Source organism: Lynx canadensis, chromosome B1 (assembly GCF_007474595.2).
Source record: "Lynx canadensis isolate LIC74 chromosome B1, mLynCan4.pri.v2, whole genome shotgun sequence".
Taxonomy (NCBI): domain Eukaryota; kingdom Metazoa; phylum Chordata; class Mammalia; order Carnivora; family Felidae; genus Lynx; species Lynx canadensis.
This window is the reverse complement of record NC_044306.2, coordinates 142,702,421-142,723,022: the sequence shown is the minus strand read 5'-3', so window position 1 is coordinate 142,723,022 and position 20,602 is coordinate 142,702,421. Positions and strand designations below refer to the sequence as shown.

At 38.5% G+C, this 20,602-nt stretch overlaps 1 protein-coding gene across 1 annotated transcript in view; it reads left to right on the top strand.

Annotated features, from left to right (window-relative positions):
- The first annotated feature begins 551 nt into the window (after positions 1–551).
- Positions 552–20,602, top strand: part of MRPL1 (mitochondrial ribosomal protein L1) — a 98,739-nt gene continuing 78,688 nt past the window's right edge. Inside the window, exons 1-2 of the mRNA XM_030313623.1 lie at positions 552–644; positions 14,688–14,799. Coding sequence (XP_030169483.1) covers positions 614–644; positions 14,688–14,799 — 143 coding nt within the window. The 5' untranslated portion in view covers positions 552–613. The remainder of the gene's footprint in view (positions 645–14,687; positions 14,800–20,602) is intronic.

The following is a 20,602-nucleotide window of genomic DNA, read 5'->3' as shown; positions in this document are numbered from 1 at the left end:
AAATTATCGGGGCGCCTGGGTGGCGCAGTCGGTTAAGCGTCCGACTTCAGCCAGGTCACGATCTCGCGGTCCGTGAGTTCGAGCCCCGCGTCAGGCTCCGGGCTGATGGCTCGGAGCCTGGAGCCTGTTCCGATTCTGTGTCTCCCTCTCACTCTGCCCCTCCCCCGTTCATGCTCTGTCTCTCTCTGTCCCAAAAATAAAAAAAAAAAATAAACATTGAAAAAAAAAATTAAAAAAAAATAAAATTATCGTTCTGAGTTCATATGCAGAATCAAAGAGGAAAAAAAGAAATAAAACAGGGCAATGCCAACAGGACCGTATTTTCCACGAGGAGATTTCTCTGAAGATAGTTTAAGTTGCTTTACCGGAACCACGAAACATAGGGTCCTAGCACGGAAGACTAGCACGGGAGACTGAGTGTAACACCGCCACGGGGCACAGGCGTTGTTCGCCCTTCCCTGCAGGCTTGAGAGCCTGTTTTGGTTCCCGCCCCTTTTCCTCTTGCTCTTTCTAATCCTTCCCCCTCTGCCAATTCCGGAGAGGAACCCTTTTTAAGTTTCTTCCAAGTTGAAGCGTAGGACCCATTTCGTCAACACAATCCGGAATCATCGACATGGCGGCGACCATAAGATACCTCGGTAGAGGTAAAGCAAGCAGTTGTCTGCGCTTAGGGGGAAAATAGCTCTGGCGTGGAGACTCCAGTTGTAAGCCGGACTCTCCTAAGCAGGGGTCTGCACTGGGGCTCGAAAAGTTTCCTGCTGTTTTGGGGTTCTAAGTCCTCCAGAGGGTTATTGCTACTTAAAAGCGACCTTATCAGAGGTTTCACTCCTTTCTGGAGCCGTCCACCTTAGGGGTGGAGTGGGGGGTGGGGGGAGGGATGCACACTGCCACCGGCCCCCCCGCCCCCGGCAGTCACCCGTAGGGACTGAGGCCAAGACACGGTTCTGTCTGCGTTACTGGGGGTGTGGGCTGCGCGGGAAAGGAATTTGATTAAGAGAAGTGAGTTCTGGTATGGAAGAGGTGGTATATTTGAGTGACCTACGTCTGTAAACTTGAACACTTCACAAAATACCCGTGGGTGCTTTTGGGAGTACGTTGTTGCAGGCAATTCTTTAACGTCTAGACCTTGCCTAATTTGCATCAACATTTATCATTTGGAGACTAATTGTGTAGTACTTCGTGGTAGCAGATCTTTTCAGCACTTAGGAAGCTCCAATTGTCTAGGAGGACAGCCCTTTTTTGGTACAATGCTTTTTTTTTTTTTTTTTTTTTTGTACAGTGCTTTTTAATTTTTGTTTTGTGTTTTTGAGGCACTGATACTTTTTGTTACTTAATTAAGGTAGCTCTTTAAGTGGAGGCAGCCCCCAGCATCACTCGCATTTTACAGAGGAAGAAACATCCTGTTAAGGTATGTCACAGTTCATATAACTAGTCAGTAGCTGGAGGAAGAACTGAAGCTTCACTCACAGGCCAGTGATTTTTTTTTTTAACTGCCTCCTATGTTTTTCTTTGAGCTTCTTGAACGTTTAGTGTCAAGACCAGCATTCTCTATTTGGGATAGTTGTTGCTTAAAAGAGTGGTGGCAAGAGATCACAGCGCCTGATTACTAATGAGCAAAAGAGACTAATAACATTATCTTCGTGTATGACAGAAATAACATTACATTAGACAAACCAAAAAGAGAACTAAAAGTTATTCTCTGCTTGTCACATTTTCTTCTCTTGTCTTCTAAGATTCCTTGCTCTCATAATTTTTTTTTTTTTTAATTTTATCTCACTGTCATTTCTCACATTACTTTGCTGGTTCCTCCTCCTCTTACCTTGGGATGTCTCAGGGGCCAAGATCCCATCTTTCATCTTCATGTCTTTTGTATATAAATTCTTCACTCCTTGGGTGATCTCATTTAAGTCTCCTGGCTTTGACTATTGTCTATATCTTAATGGCTCTCAAATTTATGTTTGTTGTCCATATCTAATGGTTCTCAAATTTATATCTACAGTTGGGACATCTCCTGAACTTTAGATTCTTAAACTCATCTGCCAGTTCTAGATCTCCACTTGTATATCTTATTAGCACTTAACACTTGTCTAAAATCAAGCTCTTCATATTCTGTGGTCTTTCTCATGTCATTTGATGATAACTTCAATGTTTCAGTTGTCTGGGCCCAAACCTGAGAATATCCTCAACTCCCCCTTTTCCCCATACTTCACGTTAAATAAATAGTTGACAAATCTTGTTGATTTTACCCTCGAAATAAAATCCAAAATCTAACTTCTCACAACTCTATAGCAACTACCTTGCATGCTGTTACCATTCCTCACCTGGATTTCTCTATATTCTCAACAAGTAGTGAAATCGGTCCTATAACTTACTCTTATGCTCAAAATTCTGAAAGTCTCCCCATTTTTCTAAATCTAAAGTCCTTAGAATGGCCTGCAGTTGTTCTGTCCATGTTGTTATCCACTATTGAGCACTTCAGACATAGCTAATTTGAATTGAGCGTGTCAAATACACATTAGATTTTGAGGACTTAGTACCAAAAACAGTAGAACACCTGAAATTTTTATACTGATAACATGTTGAAATAATATTTTGTGGTATTAGCTGTAATAAAATATGTTAATTTTTATTTCACTGGTTTCTTTTTTACCTTTTTTATTGTGGCTACTGGAAAATTTAAAATTATACATGTAGTTTACATTATACTTCCATTGGATAGCACTGCCCGAGGGTGTTCCATATCATCTTGTTCCTGCTTAGTCCCACCCCCATTTACCCAGCTTACCCTCTGACCTGTTCACAGTTACCCTGTTCCCTCACTCATTGTGCTCTAGCCACACTAGCTTCCTTGTTCTCTCATCAACCCCAAGCACATTTCTGCCTTGGGAGAACTTTTTCTCCCAGCTGGGGTGAGTCTCAAACACTTTTTCTAGATACTTGTATGAGTAATTTTCTCATTTCTTTCAAGTCTTTGCTCACATGTCACCTTTTTGATGAGGCCTACTTTAACTTAAAGTTGCAACCCACTGTCCTCTTGACTCAGTCACTTTTACCCACTGGGTTCCCCCTTCTCCATCACTACCATTTTGTGTTTAATAGTGTTATCTCCCCCCGCTAGGATGTAAGCTCCATGAGGACAGGGATTTTTGTTTGGTTTGTTCACTAAATGCTTAAAGCAGTGCTAGCACATGTTTTGTTGGCATATTCATTGTTGAATAAATGAAAAAATCAATGGATCTTCAACAAAATGCCACCCCTCTTCCATGTGTTGTAATGAATAATATTTAAAGTAATTTAAATCCACTTTGTGCTTTCATTTGTTCGAATTTACTTGCTTTATTCAACAGATGTTTAGTGTGTGTGTGTGTGTGTGTGTGTGTGTGTGTTTAAACAAACACTGTGCTATGTGATAGGGACAAAAATGGTGGGTAAGCTATACACATTCCCTCCCCATGATGCTTATCATTTATGAGGAGCAGACATTAATTGGCTAGTTATTTTCTTTAATTACAATTGTCCTAAGTGATGTGAGGGGAAAGTACAAGGTGCTATAGGAGTGTATGTGAGGAGGCCTAGCCTATTCTGAATCTTCAAGGAAGACTTTTCTGAAGTAGTCGTTTAATAGAGTCCCTGAAATATCCCTCAAAGATCATAGGATATTTAGGAATTAGCTATGGAAAGGGAATGGGGGGGGGGGTAGGGGAGAATGTTACAGATGGAGGGAAGATTAATTTTATATTTGAAAATACTAAAGTGGTTAAAAAACAGGGTGTGTCTTAGAAACTGAAAGGAGGCCAGTGTATTTAAAGTATGGCAAGTATGAAAGAGAGTCCTGTTAGATGAAGATCACAGTAGGTTAGAAGTAGCTCATGGAGGACCTTGTTAGGAATTTACTTTATTCAATGATCAAGTCATCCAAGCATTTTAGGGATATCATGATATTTTCACTTTTAAATGATCCGTCTTACTGGTAGGTAGAAAAGAAATAGAGAAGACCAAGGGTAGAAGATAGAATAGTTTTGAATTTGTTGCAGTAATCATATGGTAGATGATGGTGGCCCAGAGTGTGGTGGGTGTAGTGGGAAGGCAAAGACTAGATGGATAAGATCTCCTAGGGAAACTGAGGATTACAGAACTCTAACCTTTCAGTTTCAGGTATAAGAATAAACTGGCAAAGGAGGGGTCCCTGGGTGTCTGTCGGTTAAGCCTACTCTTGATTTTGGCTCAGGTCATGATCTCACTGTTCATGATTCGAGCCCCACGTTGGGTTCTGCACTGATAGTGTGGAGCCTGCTTGAGATTCTCTCTCTCTGAAGATAAATAAATGTTTAAAAAAAAAAAAAGAATAAACTAGCAAAGGAGAGGGAATAATTTCTCTTTTCCAAGGGGTGGGCGTGGGAGTGACTTGAGAGTACAGATTCAGGTAGGTTCATAAGTAGTTGAGATAATTCTATTTTCTCTGAAGTAGCAAGCAAGGTTTTCTGCTAAGAGTGAGGAGAGAAGAAATGTGTTAATGGCATGTAATAATACACATAGACAAATTGACTACAGAGGGATTAAAAACACAGGTATGATGATCTAACAGTGCTATTTAAATATAGCTGACCCTTGAACAGTGTAGGGATTAGGAGTGTGCCCCCCCCATTCCCATGCAGTTGCTAATATGCATATAACATTTTTTTTAGTTTCTTATTTTTTTTAGTTTCTTTCTTTATTGAGTCTACCCCCAGCTAGTGGAACAGGGACAGACCATGGTAACTGTCACACACCCTCTCCCTCCCTCTCCCTCGCTTCCCCCTAACTCAAAAATGGAACTGCTAATAGCCTAATGTTGACTGGAAGTCTTACTGATAACAGTTGATTAACACGTATTTTGTACGTTATATGTATTATATATTGTATTATTACAATAAAGTAAGCTGGAAAAAATGTTATTAAGAAAATCATGAGGAAGCGAAAATACATTTACAGTACTATACTGTATTTATTGAAAATCTGCATAAAAGTGGATGCACGTAGTTTAAACTTGTGTTGTTCAAGGGTCAACGTAGTGGTATTTTTGCAATTTGTTTTTTATTAGTCCGTCACAGTTTCATAGATTTCTGTTGAAAAGTTAATCTCTGGTTGTCCTGACTTGGGATTCCAAATAATGGTGGTAGATTGTTTTATAGTAGGTTGGAATTATTATATTCAAGAGAATTATTATTTTGTGGATCTTGCCAAGGTTATTGGTTTCTTGTTTAGTACAATTAGAATTATTATTTGGAAGTGTTTGCCAAACCTTGAATGGATGATTGCTGTTCCTTCATTTACCATGTGTGATATTTTTAACATTTATTTTTGAGAGAGAGTGAGCGCGTGTAGTCTTGGACAGAGGATCCAAAGCGGCCACCACGCTGACAGCAGTGAGCCTGATGTGGGGTTTGAATTCACGAACTGCAACATGGTGATCTGAGCTGAAGTCGGCCACTCAACTGACTGAGCCACTCAGGCACTCCTACCATGTGTGATTTAAAAAAAAAAAATTTTTTTTAATGTTTATTTATTTTTGAGAGAGAGAGACAGAGGGCGAGCAGGGGAGGGACAGAGAGAGAAGACACAGAATCTGAAGCAGGCTCCAGGCTCTGGGCTGTCAGCACAGAGCCCCACGTGGGGCTCAAACTCACAAAGTGAGAGATCATGACCTGAGCTGAAGTGAGATGCTTAACCCACTGAGCCACTCAGGTGCCCCTGCCAATTACTTTTCTTGCTCAAAATTATGTTTGTGAAATTCATCCATATAATATAGTCATTTTTATACTTCTCTAGCTTTCCATTATAGGAATATACCATAATTTATCCGTTCTACTGTAGGTAAATGTTTGGGTTTGTTTCTGCAGTTTTGCCATTATAAAAATGTTATGAAGATAATGATCTATTTAAATTCCAATATAGTTGACATACAGTGTTATATTAGTTTCAGTTGTATGATATAGTAAGTCAGCAATTCTGTACACTGCTCAGTGCTCATCATGGTAAGTGTTCTCTTTAATCCCTCCCGTTCACCTGTATCACCTATCCTCCTACCCACCTCCCCTCTGGTAACCATCAGTTTCTTCTCTATAGTTAAGTCTGTTTTTTTTGTTTTGTTTTGTTTTTTTGTGTGGTTTTTTTTTTTTTTTTGATTTATCTCTTTGTTTTGTTTCTTAAATTCCACATGTGGGTGAAATCCTATGTTATTAGTCTTTTTCTGACTGACTGACTTCACATACCATTATAATTTTTTTTTTTTTTTTTTTTTTTTTTTAGCAGGCTCCATGCACTAGCAGTGTGAGCTCCATGTGGGGCATGGTCTCACAAACTGTGAGATCATGACCTGAGACGAAATCAAGAGTCTGCTGCCTAACTGACTGAGCCACTCAGGCACCCCGCCATTATAATTTCTAAATCCATCTATGTTGTTGCAAATGGCAAGATTTCATTCTTTTTTTTTCTTTTAATTTTTTTTTTTAACATTTATTTATTTTTGAGACAGAGAGCATGAACAGGGGAGGGTCAGAGAAAGAGGGAGACACAGAATCTGAAACAGGCTCCAGGCTCTGAGCTGTCAGCACAGAGCCCGACGTGGGGCTCGAACCCATGGACTGCGAGATCATGACCTGAGCCGAAGTCGGACGCTAACTGACTGAGCCACCCAGGCGCCCCAAGATTTCATTCTTTTTTTTTTTTTTAAACTTTTTTTTATGTTTATTTATTTTTGAGACAGAGAGAGACAGAGCATGAACGGGGGAGGGTCAGAGAGAGGGAGACACAGAATCTGAAACAGGCTCCAGGCTCTGAGCGGTCAGCACAGAGCCTGATGCGGGGCTGGAACTCACGGACCGCGAGATCATGACCTGAGCTGAAGTCAGATGCTTAATCAACTGAGCCACCCAGGCGCCCCAAGATTTCATTCTTTATGGCTGAATAATATTTCTTTTCTTTTTTTTTTTTAATTTTATTTGAGTGAGAAGGAGAGGGGCAGAGGGGGAGAGAGAGAATCCCAAGCAGGCTCCATGCTCAGTGTGGAGTCCAATGTGGGGCTCGATCCCATGACCCTGGAATCATGACCTCAGCTGAAATCAAGAGTTGGATGCTCAACTGACTGAGCCACCCAGGTGCCCTTTTATTATTTTTTAAGTAGGCTTCCATGCCCAACGTGAGGCTTGAACTCACGAACCCGCTATCAAGAGTCGGATACTCCAGTACCACACTGTTTTGATTGAAGATTTGTAGTATATTTTGAAATCTTGCTTTGTCATACATTCAGTTTTGTTTTTCTTTTTCAAGATTGCTTTGGCTATTCACGGTCTTTTGTGTTTCCATCCAAATTTTAGGATTATTTATTCTAGTTCTGTGAAAAATGCTGTTGGTATTTTGATAGGGATTGCATTAAGTCTGTAGGTCGCTTTTGGTAGTATGGACATATTAACAACATTTGTTCTTCAGTACATGAGCATGGAATATATTTCCATTTGTGTCCTCTTCAGTTTCTTTCATTAGTGTTCTATAGTTTTTAGAGTATAGGTCTTTCACCTCTTTGTTTAAATTTATTCCTATGTATTTTATTATTTTTGTTGCAGTTGTAAATGGGACTGCTTTCTTAATTTCTCTTTTTGCTACTTCATTATTAATGTATAGACATGCAGTGGATTTCTGTATATTGATTTTGTGTCCTGTGAGCTTACTGAATTCATTTGTCAGTTATAGTAGATTTTTAGAGGAGTCTTTTGGGTTTTCTGTATAAAGTGTCATATCATCTGCAAATAGTGAAAGTTTGACTTCTTCCTTACTGATTTGGATCCTTTTATTTCTTATTGTTGTCTGATTTCTGTGACCAGGACTTCCAGTACTATGTTGAATAAAAGTGGTGAGAGTAGACATCTTTGTCGTTTTCCTGACCTTAGGGGAAAAGCTCTCAGTTTTTCCCCATTGAGGATGATGTTAGCTATGGGTTTTTCATACATGACATTTATTATGTTGAGGTATGTTCCCTCTAAACCTACTTTGTGGAGGGTTTTTATCTTGAAAGGATATTGTACTTTGTTGCTTTTTCTGCGTCTGTTGAAATGATACTATGTTTTTTATCCCTTATTGATGTGATATACATGTTGATTGATTTGAGAATATTGAACTACCTTGCATCACAGGAATAAAGCCCACTTGATTGTGGTAAATGAGTTTTTTAATGTATTGTTGGATTCATTTTACTAATGTTTTATTGAAGATTTTTACATCTATATTCATCGGGGACATTAACCTTTAGTTCCCTTTCTTGTTAGTGCCTTTATCTCATTTCAACATCAGGGTAATGCTGGCCTCATAGAATGAATTTGGAAGCTTTCCTTCCTTTTCAACTTTTTGGAATAGTTTGGGAAAATTAAGTAACTCTTTTTTAAATGTTTGATAGAATTTATCTGTGAGGCCACCAGGTCCTGGACTTTTGTTTGTTGGTTGGTTGGAATTTTGATTACTGATTCAATTTCATAGCTGGTAATCGATCTGTTTATTTTCTGTTTCTTTCTACTTCAGTTTTGGTATATTATATATTTTTAGGAATTTACCCATTTTTCTAGGTTGTCCAATTTGTTGGTATATGATTTTTCATAATGCTCTCTTATAATCCTTTGTATTTCTGTGGTATCAGTTGTCATTTCTCCTCTTTCATTTCTCATTTTGGTTATTTGAGTCTTCTCTCTCTCTGATGAGTCTGGCTCCAGGTTTATTGGTTTGTTGATCTTTCAGAGAACTACCTCCTTGTTTCATTGATCTATTGTTTTGTTTTGTTTTTTCTATATATTTCTGCTCTAATCTTCATTATTTTATTCCTTTTGCTGTTTTGGGATTTTGCTTGTTCCTCTTTCTTTAGCTCCTTTAGGTATATGGTTAGGTTCTTTTTTTTTTTTTTTTTTTTTTTCAACGTTTATTTATTTTTGGGACAGAGAGAGACAGAGCATGAACGGGGGAGGGGCAGAGAGAGAGGGAGACACAGAATCGGAAACAGGCTCCAGGCTCTGAGCCATCAGCCCAGAGCCTGACGCGGGGCTCGAACTCACGGACCGCGAGATCGTGACCGGGCTGAAGTCGGACGCTTAACCGACTGCGCCACCCAGGCGCCCCATGGTTAGGTTCTTGATATGAGATTTTTCTTGCTTCTTGAGATAGACTTGTATTGCTATAAGCTGTCCTCTTAGAACAGTTTTTGCTGCCTCCCAGAGATTTTGGACCACTGTGTTTTCATTTCCATTTGCTTGCATGTATTCTTTGACTTCCTCTTTGATTTCTTGGTTGACCCATTCATTGTTTAGTAGCATGTTATTTAGCCTTCATGTATTAGTGTTTTTTCCAGATTTTTTCTTGATTTCTAGTTTCATAGTGTTGCAGTCAGAAAAGATACATGGTATGACTTTGATCTTTTTGAATTTGTTGAGACTTGCTTTTGTGGCCTAATATGTGACCTATTCTGTAGAATGTACCATGTTCTGAATATATCTGTTAGACCCATCTTGTCCAATGTGTCTTTCAAAACCATGGTTTCCTTGTTGATGTTCTGTTTGGATGATATCCATTGATGTAAGTGGGTTTTAAAGTCCCCTACTGTTATTATTGCTATTGATTACTCCCTTTATGTTTCTTATTATCTGCTTTATGTATTGGGTGCTTGTTGCATAAATATTTACAGTTGTTATATTTCTTGTTCTGTTTTATGCTTTATGATTATATAGGGTCTTTCTTTCTTTCTTTCTTTCTTTCTTTCTTTCTTTCTTGTTACAGTCCTTGTTTTAAAGTCAATTTTGTCCAATATAAGTATTGCTACCCTGGCTTTCTTTTCACTTCCATTTGCATGATAAATGCTTTTCCATCCCTTTATTTTCAATCTTCATGTACTTTTTTTTTTTTTTTTTAAATAAACCCTACCCCAATGTGGGGTGTGAACTCATGACCTTGAGATCAAGAGTCTCATGTTGACTGAGCTAGACATGGCACTGCAATCTGCACATCTTTAGGTCTGAAGTGAGTCTTTTGTAGCCCTATATAGATGGGTGTTGCTTTTTCATCCATTTTGTTGTGCTGTCTTTTGACTGGAGTATTCAAAGTAATTGTTGGTAGGTATGTACTTATTGCCATTTTGTTACTTGTTTTATGGTTCTTTTTGGAGTTGTTCTTTGCTTCTTCTATGGTTTGTTGTCTTTCTTTAGTGATATACTTGGATTCCTTTCTCTTTATTTTTGCATATTTATTACTGGTCTTTGATTTGTGGTTTCCATTAGGTTTATATATAATATGCATACAGCAGTCTAATTTGATTGTTACTTCAATTAGAACCCATTCTTTATTCCTCTCCTCCCACTTTATAGATATACGGTGCCCTACTTTATATGCTTTTATTTTTGTAAATCCCTTGACTGATTTTTATAGGTGAACTTATTTTTACTTCTTTTGTGTTTCCTACTTTTCTTATTCCTACTGGTGGTCTTTACCGTCCACTCAAAGAGTCCCCTTTAACATTCTTATAAGGCTGATTTACTGGTCATGACTTCCTTTAATTTTTGTTTGGGAAACTGTCTCCCTCTATTTGAATGATAACTTTGCTGGACACAGTATTCTTGGCTGCAGTTTGTTTGTTTGTTTGTTTGTTTGTTTTTCCCATAGCACTTTGAATATATCTAGCACTCCCTTCTGACCTGCAAAGTTTGTGCTGAAAAATATGCTGATAGCCTTATGGAGTTTCCCTTGGATGTAACTTTTCTGTTGTTGCTTTTAAATTTTTTTCTTAATAACTATTTTCTGCCATTTTAGTTGGTCTTGAGGTGGACTTCCTTAGTTTGATTTTGTTTGGGGATCTCTACCTCCTGGATCTGGATTTTTGTTTTTTTTAACCCTAGATTTAGAAATTTTCAGCTATTATTTCTTCAAGTAAATTTCTTCTACCCCCTTTTCTTTTTCTTCTTCTGCGAATCCTATAATGTGAATGTTATTACCCTTGATGGTGTTGCTGAGTTCCCTAAGTCTACTTACACATTTATTATTTTTTCTCTTGTTTAGCTTTATTGCTTTCCATTACTCTGTTCTCCAGGTTGCTACTGTTTTCCATCTAGTGTATTTTTAACTTCAGTTATCGAGTTTTTCATCTTTTTTTTTTTTATGTTTTCTATCTCTTTGTTAAAGGTCTTGCTGAGATTCTTTACTCTTTTCTCAAGCCTAATGAGTATCTTTATGACCATTACTTTAAATTCTTTGGGCTCCTGGGTTGCTCAGTTGGTTAAGCATCTGACTTCAGCTCAGGTCATGATCTCATGGTCTGTGGGTTTGAGCTCCACATTGGGCTCTGTGCTGACAGCTCAAAGTCTGGAGCCTGCTTCAGATTCTATGTCTCCCTCTCTTTCTGTCCCTCCCATACTCGTGCTCTGTCTCTCTCTCAAAAATAAATACACATTAAAAAAATTTTTAAATTCTCTATCAGGCATATTATATATCTCCATTTTGTTTAGGTCTCTTGTCATTTTGTCCTGTTCTTTCATTTGGGACAAACTCATCTGTCTTCTCATTTTGTCTAACTCTCTGTGTCTGTTTTTGCATGTTAGAAAAGTTAGCTATGTCTCCTGCTCTTGAAAGTAGGACCTTATGAGGAATAGGTTCTGTAGTGCCCTGCAATGCAATGTCAGTGTCCCCTATTCACCAGAACCTGGAACTTCAGGTGTGTCTCCCGTGAGTGTTGAATGTGCCCTGCTGTTGTGGCTGAGCCATGTTTGCCTTCAGTCCAGTCATCTGCAGTGGCTCTCTTTGTCTTTTATGGGCAGGATCTGGTCTCTGGTGTCAGTGGGCCAGTCTGGGGCCCCCTTGGGCTCTAATTGAGTCAGGTCAGGTGTTTGTCAGAGATCCAGGAGCATCTAACTTCAGGTGAACATGGGGGCAGCGTGCTTGGTGCCAGCAAGGCCCTGAGTTAGCAGGGCAGGACCTCCAGAACTAGGGACTGAGTCAGGTTGTGTTGGAGGCAGCAGATCTGCAGAAGTGCTTGGGGTAGCGATGCATGGTGTTAGAAATGTTTATGTGAATCTGCTGTGGGAGGAGACCTGGATTGGAGGCCTGGCTGGAAGGGGCATGTCAGCAGGAGAACTGGGGGCAGGGTGCACTGTTAGCAAGTTAGCAAGTGTTGGCATTGCGCTGGTTCCCAAAGGTGTTGGTGTGTTTATGCTGGGGGTGAGGCATGGAAATGGCACTCACCAGCAATTTTGTTCCTGGAGAAGTCTCTCAAGGACCCTGGCTCTCCAGTACACAATGAGATTTGTATAAACATATCTCCCTCTCATATACCTGAGGCATTATTCAACCTGCTGTTTCTGTGCTCTATCTCCATGGGGCTGTTTGTTGTGCTGTCTCTTTAAGGGCAAGGGCTCAGTTTCCTTTTGCCCTCCTGGCTCTGCCACCTGTCTGTCCCTTGAGCTTGCTGATTTCTTTTAAAGTTCCAAATATTAAGCCTCGCTGATTGTAAGAACTCTGGAAATTCAGTCCCTCTGGTTTCGAAGCCAAATGTCACGAGGACTGGTCTTCCTCCTCTGGGCTGTCTTGGTGTGAGGGTTTATTTCTCTGCTTTCTCTATGCCCATGGTGTTCCTTCCTCTTGTGGACAGTCTTGCAGTTCCATGTGGCTCCCAACCGCATCCCTGTCCTTCCAACCCTCTTCAAAGTGGCCTCTTCTCTACGTTTAGCTGTGGAGAGTCTGTTCTGCCAATCTTTGGGTTATTTTCTGGGTTACTTACACTGAATTGGCCGATACCTAATTGTGTCTCTGGGACGAGATGAGCTTATGGTCCTCATACTTTGCCATCTTCCCCAGAAGTCTCCTGATGTTATGATGATGTTATTTTTGTGCATGTCTCTTAGTATACATGGGCAGGAGTTCCTCTAGGATATATTCCTAGAAGTGGAATAACTGCATCATTGATATGTGTATGCCTAGACTCATTGAGTTATGTCATATTGTTTTCCATAATGGTATTCCAATTCATACTCTTATCTGCTATGTGTAAAATTTATCCTTAACATTTTCAGCAACCCCAGACTTTTAAAAAAAAGTTTGGCCAGTCTGATGTATGTAAAACATTGCTGCTTAAATGCTCTCATCTAGAAACTGTTACCTGTCCACAATGAAATCAAAGCACTGTTCATTGAAGAAGTCTTATGAAAAAAATATTGTCAGCTGCAGCAAAATACTTAGGGATGTGGTTTATTTTACATGCTGGTGTAATGTTAATTTAGAGGCCTACTTTAAACAGCAATGTCAAATGGTATTTTATTGTGGTTTAAATTAATATTTATGTGACTACAAATGAGATTGTGCATTTTTCCATGCATTTCATGCATGATTTATGTTGCCTTTTCAGTTAGAAACCTGTTCGCCTCTTTTATTTTTTTAATTAGGTTGATCTTACATATTCTGGATATTAATTCTTTGTTATATATGTTGTTACTCTCTCAATTTTGGCTTGTCTTTCACTTTCTTTAATAAACAGATAGTCTTAACACTAATAAGTCATTTTTGGCCAGTGCTTTTGCGTTTTGTTTGTGAAATTGGTCCCTCCTAACTGATCAAAAAGATACTTTCCTGTATTCTGAAAGCTTTTAGTTTTGCCATTCAAATGTAAATCCTTGGTCCATCTAAATTTGATTGGTGTGTGTGGTGTGTGTGTGTGTGTGTGTGTGTGTGTGTGTGTGTGTTATGAGATAGGGATCTAAATCTATTCTTTTCCCTATGAATAATCTCTTTTCTTAACACCACCTAATTGAATTATTTGTACAATGATCTACAATAACATTTGTCATATTTCAAATATCCACATGTGTATGGGTCTGTTGCTAGGCTATTTTTGTTTTATTAATTTGTCTTTCTATACTTGTGCCAATAGCAAAGTGTCTTAATTACCATAACTTCATAACACATTGATCTCTGGTAAGGCAATTCCCTCCACTTAGCTGTTATTCTTCAGATGTACATTGGGCAACTCTGTGAATGTATTATACATATAAAAAGAGAAAAAATTAAATTATTAAGAAATTCAGGATATATATTCCATAATAGCAGAGCTAACATACTCTGTTGAACCTGAACTACATTAAGTTAAAAATAAATGAAGACAGGGGGCACCTGGCTGGCTCAGTCAGTAGAACATACAATTGTAGATTTCATGGTTGTAAGTTTGAGCACTACATTGGGTGTACAGATTACTTAAAAACAAAATCTTAAACAAAAAATGAAGACAATTGTTGAATTAGATGTTTACTTGGCTTTAGTTTCACGTATTGTAGGTTCTATTACACTGAAAAAATTTTTTTTGATGTTTATGTATTTTTGAGAGAGAGAGAGACAGAGACAGAGTGCAAGCAGGGGAGGGGCAGTAAGAGAGGGAGACACAGAATCCAAAGCAGGCCCCAGGCTCCAGCTGTTAGCACAGAGCCTAACATGGGGCCCAAACTCACCAACCCGGAGATCATGACCTGAGCCGAAGTCAGACACTTAACTGACTGAGCCACTGAGGTGCCCCACTATTACACTTTTTAAAGAATGGTTGAGACTCATAAAATATTTAATATTTTTGTTTTTTTGTTTTGGAAACATTAAGAATATAAAAAGTATGGATGTAATGATTAATGTATTTTTTTTCTTTCAAGTCTTGATACATCGTCAAAAGCATGGTCTTTCCAAGACGACTTGTCAGACATCTCTTTATCCTTGTTCTGTAAATGTTTGGGTGCCCAGCAGATATTTTGCTGCTGCTACAAAGTAAGTATTTTTTTTTAATTCATTTTGTTTGCATTCATTTAAAATTTTGATTAAAAAACATTATGCTTTGTCCCATAAATATGTACAGGGACATATAGTTGTAAAAGTTTATCATCTCTGCTTCTTTGACCTTTTATAGTCCTAAAGAAAAAAATATGACTTATTATAGTAATACTTAACATATATTGAACACTAGCATTCAATAATTAATTTATTTTCCACAGCAACTTTATGTGCAAGCTGTTGTTATAATGTTATGTTTTTGAGTTGAAAAGTAAGGCACTGATAGATTAGATAACTTGCCTAGGGTCACAGAGCTAGTAAGTGTTGGAGCTAAGATTTTGTGATATGATAAGAAATATTTATATTGGTCTCTGCCCCCAGTGCTTGATACAGAGCTCTTAAAACCTCTTGTAATTTTCTGGGTGATAGGAGCATCTTTTGTTCTAATAAGGCAAATCTTGGTAGACTCTTAGGTGAGGGCTGGTCACCAGAAAGAGCAAGCCATGATTAGACTCTTCCAGCCCTGGGGTGCCTGGGTGGCTCATTCAGTTAAATGTCAGACTACAGCTTAGGTCATAATCTCATGGTTCTTGAGTCTGAGCCCCACATCAGGCTCTGGTGGAGCCTGTTTCGGGTTCAGTGTCTCCCTCTCTCTGCCTGTCCCCTGCTCGCTCGCTCTCTCTCTCTCTCTCTCTCTCTCAGAAAATGAATAAAACACGAAACAAATTAAAAAAAAAAAAAAAGAATAATCTTTCAGCCCTGCCAGGGAGAGAGGCTAGAGATTGAGTTCATAATTGATTATGCCTCCATAAAAATCCCAGTACTGTGGGGTTCTAAGAGTTTCTGGATTGGTGAATATATACGTGTGCCAGAAAGGTGACTCACCCAGACCCACTGGGGAGAGAAACTCTTACACTCTAGACTCTTTTGGACCTTCCCCTATGTCCCTGTTCGTCTGTATCCTTTATCATATTTTTTATTGTATAATAAACTGGTAAATGTTAAGTAAGTGTTTCTTTGTGCTCTGTGAACTATACTAGTAAATTATGAAGTCTGTGGAGGGGGTCACAGGACGCCTTGATTTCTAGCCATTTGGCCAGAAATACCAGAGGCCCTGAATTACAGTTGACATCCGAAGTGGGGGCAGTCTTGTGGGATTGAATCCTTAACTTGTGGGATCTGATGCAAAATCCAGGTAGATAGTATCAGAATTGTGTTCAAGTGTTGGATACTTGGCTGATGTCAGATGATTGGTTGGTGTAGGAAAAAAAAACACATACATTTAATGTCAGAATTGTTTCTTATTTAACTGTATTCCTCGTTTTGCATCTTGCTTGCTTTTAACTTAACAGCGTATCATAGGCGTGCCTGGGTGACTCAATCTGTTAAGCATCCAACTCCTGATTTCAGCTCAGGTCATGATGTCACTGTTCGTGGGTTCTAGAGCCACATCGGGCTCCTCCACACTAAACAGCATAGATCATGCTTGAGATCTTCTCTCTCTGCCTCTCTTCTGCACTTGCTCTCTCTTTCTCTCTCAAAATAAAGAAATAAACTCAAAAAAATGATATATCTTGGAGATAGTTTTAGATGGAGCTGTCTAGTTATTTTTTTTAATGAGATATAATTGACACATAATATATTAGTGTCAGGTGTACAACATAATGATTCAATATTTATATATTTTGGGAAATCCCCATAAGAGTAAGTCTTGTTAATATCTGTCACTATATAGAGATGTACTTTCTTTTCTTGTGATGAGAGCTTTCGAAGATTTACCCTCTTAGCAACTTTCAAACAGACCATACAGTATTATTAACTGTAGTCACCTTGCTACACATTACATTTCCATGATTATTTATTTTATAAGAGGGAGTTTGTACTTTTGACCACCTTGGCCCATTTCACCACCCCTGCCTTGCCTTTGGTAACCACCAATTAGTTCTCTGCATCTGTGAGTTCATTTTTTTTTTTTAAAGATTTCATGTATAAGTGAGATCATATGGTATTTGTTATTTTTTGTCTAACTTTTATCAGCATAATGCCCTGAAGGTCCATCCATGTTGTCTCAAATGGCAAGATTTCATTCTTTTCTTATGACTGAATGATAAATATTTCATTGTATACATGTGCCGTATTTTCTTTATCCATTCATCTGTTGATGGACACTTAGGTTGTTTCCATGTTTTGGCTCTTGTAAAATAGTGCTGTAATGACCTGCATATAATATTTCATCATGTGAATATACCATAATTTATTTAACCATTTCCCTATTTCCCTCTATGATACACATTTATCTTTTTAATCTTTTGCTAATACAAATGATCCTGCAGTGAATAATCATGTACATAGATCTTGTCAAAGATTATGAATACGTTTGTAGTATAAACTCTGAGAAATAGAATTTTTGAATCAAAAGATATGTGCATTTATAATTTTGATAGGTAATGCCAAATTGCCTTCATAGAGATATTGACAATTTATGTTCTTGCCAGTAAACAGTATTAGAATGCCTATTTTTCCATATACAGTGTAGTTAAAATTTTTGAACTCTGACAATTTGCTGGGTAATGAATGGTATACTCAAGTTTTAATTTATGTTTATTATTATTGAGGTTGTATATCTTCATGTGTTAAAAAACCATTTATATTGCTTATTACGGATTTTCTTCATGTTCTATTCCAATTCTTTGATTAGTAGGAGCTCTTTACATAAAATAAATTAGTACATATTGTGTACTATATATAACCTTTTATTTTAATTGCTGTGGAAGAGAAATGGACCAAGTTCTATGGGATCACAGATATAAGGTAACTTAATTCTACCTGGAAAAGGGTATGGCAAGAAGTATTTGAACTGGGTCCTGAAAGAATTTTGCAGGGGGGTTGAGAGAAAAGTATTTCAGTGGTACAGAAGCATGAAAGTGAATGATATGGACGAATACTGTCTGCTATGGCTTGATACAGGATGAAGAGGGAGGTGGCAGAAATATAACTAGAAAGGAGCCTTCCTTTTCAGTGTGCATAGTACCCAGTGGATTCTTTTTTGTTGTTAAGTTAGAGGAGTATTGGGTTCTACTTGGTTACATCCCTATCCCTCCAGCAGTGAATGAGTGCCTGCATTCTTAACCTCTCTTGATATATTCAGTCTTTATTTCTGTTTCTTCATTGTATTCTAATTTATATCTTTTGCTTATTTTTCTTTTGAGCAGTTTGTCTTCTTTTCTGCTTTTTGAAAATATTTATTAGGGATATTAATTACTGTTAGAATATTTTATCTTTAAATGTTTGCTTTTATCCTATAGAAAATTTTCATTCTATGTCTTCCCCATATTCTCTTCCAGTGCAACTTTAAAAACAATTTTCACTCATCTAAAAACTATAGCGTGAGAAATATGCAACGTAAAATAAAACTGGTAAATTATTAGATGATTTCTTTCATGTCTGACAAATGAGAATTATTCAGTAGCTTGATGAGAATCATAGTATTTGTAATTTTAGTGGTGGTTTTAATTTTTTAAGGTACCGATTTTATAATATAGTAAGAAATAGTTTTGTATGGAAATTTTTTTTTTTTTAAATCAGAGCTGAGACAGGTTGGAGAGGCTTGTGCTTGCTTCTCTCTTCTCTCGTCATCTTGAATCTCTTCACTCCTCCATGTATGTGCATATACCCATGGTTTGCCAGTGGCAGATCCTAATAAAGAAAGGCCACTTGATCATCTCTGACTCTGGTTCTGTTTCTCTGTTGATAATAGGCTCTTTTTTCATGTATCTCAAATTTTTTGACTGTTGAACATCTTGTGTAGAACAGTTGAGACCGAAGTACCTAGTATTTATGCCTGGGAATGCACATGCCTCTTCTTGTCACAGTGTTCAATCAGTCCAGTCAGAAGTTGAGCTAGGTTTTGGTTTTGTTGTTGCTATGGTTACCACCAGCTTCACATTTCTGTACTTTACGTTGTGCTTAGGGTGGGGGCTGGGTTGCTAGAAGGTTTTTCTCAGCGTTTCTGTTTTATGCTCTATTTTCTGCCTTGCCTGTGCAGCTGTGCCTCAGAGGGGGGTCTCTCTGCATACTCTTTCCCCTCCCCTGGTATAGATTGCTGTTGCTTATTAGTGCCTGCTAGGCTGGTGATGGGTGGAGGAGGGATATTCTGTTTTCCAAGTCCAGCCTTTTTCTTAAGTAGATGCAGTGTGGCTGGACCTTGGGAATGGGGTTTTCTCAGTATTTCTGTCCCTTCTCCTTTTGGTATTTATTTATTGCAGGTCTTGTGCCAGTGTCCAGGCCCTTCCCCAGCTTTACTGTACTGGTGAGGATACTGTGCTCAGGACTGTTTCCTGACCTACCCCTAAGGGTAGAAGTTTTGGTGTTTTTTTCTTTCTTTTCCCTACACCTGTGCCCTACATGTTTTCAGGGTTACATGCCTTTCTGGCAGCAGTGGCTAACTCTGTGCCTGCACTCTTCAGGAAGGTTTTCTAGTCTCCTGGCCTGCTCCAGTCTTTCCCAGGAGCATCTGGTGGAGGTCTGTGGAAAGGGCCTGTAAATTGAGTGTGAACTCCCCTTGTGTGTGGATTTCCCAGGGAGTTTCTAGTAGTCCTAAAATTGTAGCTGATTTTTTTTTCTTCTTACCTGCTTGCCTTCTATACTCTGCCATGGGTGAGAGTGTCCTGAGTATGCATATGGAGGGGGCATGGGGAATGTGGACTGATTCTCCTTGGATTTAAGGCTACTTAGTTGCCCTGTGATCTCAGCTTTGTGATGCATTCAAGAAAAGTCATGATTTTATCCAACTCTCTTATTGTTAGTGCTCTTTCCAGTTTTTATTTTTTAATTTTCATTTGTTTATATTATTATTGACTGTTTTATTCTTTTGGCTTTCACATTGTAAGCATAAGCAGAACTTCTGCATTTAGTTTCATGAATAAACCAGTGTCAGAGATATTAGTGAATTTATTTTCAGGATTACACTAAGAAATAAGATGTCCAGATATTTGCATTCCATTAATAATTACATGCCCTAGGCATTTTGTCTTTAGTTCTGTTTAGCTCAGTGTAATTTGACAGAAGTTGTGTATCACCGTGCTGCCCGGATCCTATCCCCCAGTTCCTCTGTGTAAAGGGTTTTTCAGCCTTGAAGGGACTTGGATCTCTGGGGTCACAGATCTTCAGAGGTCTTGAAGTGAGCTTTATTACAGCATTGATTTTGGGGCACCTGGGTGGCTCAGTTGGTTGGGTGTCCCAACTGGCTGAGGTCATGATCTCACGGTTCAGGGTTCGAGCCCTGTGTCAGGCTTTGTGCTGACAGCTCAGAGCCTGGAGCCTGCTTTGGATTCTGTGCCTCCCTCTCTCTCTGCCCCTCCTCCACTCACATTCTGTTTCTCTCTCTCTCTCTCAAAAATAAATAAACATTAAAAAAATTATTACAGCACTGATTTTTTTCTCACTTGAGTATGACTATGGAATTATTTTTTCTTTTACACTTTCGGTGTTAAGGGACAGATGAGGCAAGGGGAGAGTTATTACTTGAGTAGTCTCTTATTACTCATTTAATGTATGTGGTTGAGGTACCAAGGTAACTGCAGCAAAATTCTCTTTGATTCAGACTGCCAGGTATTTCTCCCTCATGTTGGCAAACCCCTTTTTAGTATGATTTTTATTCCCCAAGATTCACAGTATTTAAACTCTCCTGATAGGGCCTTATATTTGCATGAGCAACAGAGTTCTTCTGGATGCGATTCTAATGAATAAAGATAGCCATTTTTTGAAGGGTCATGGAAAATAGGCAGTCAGTCTACAAAAT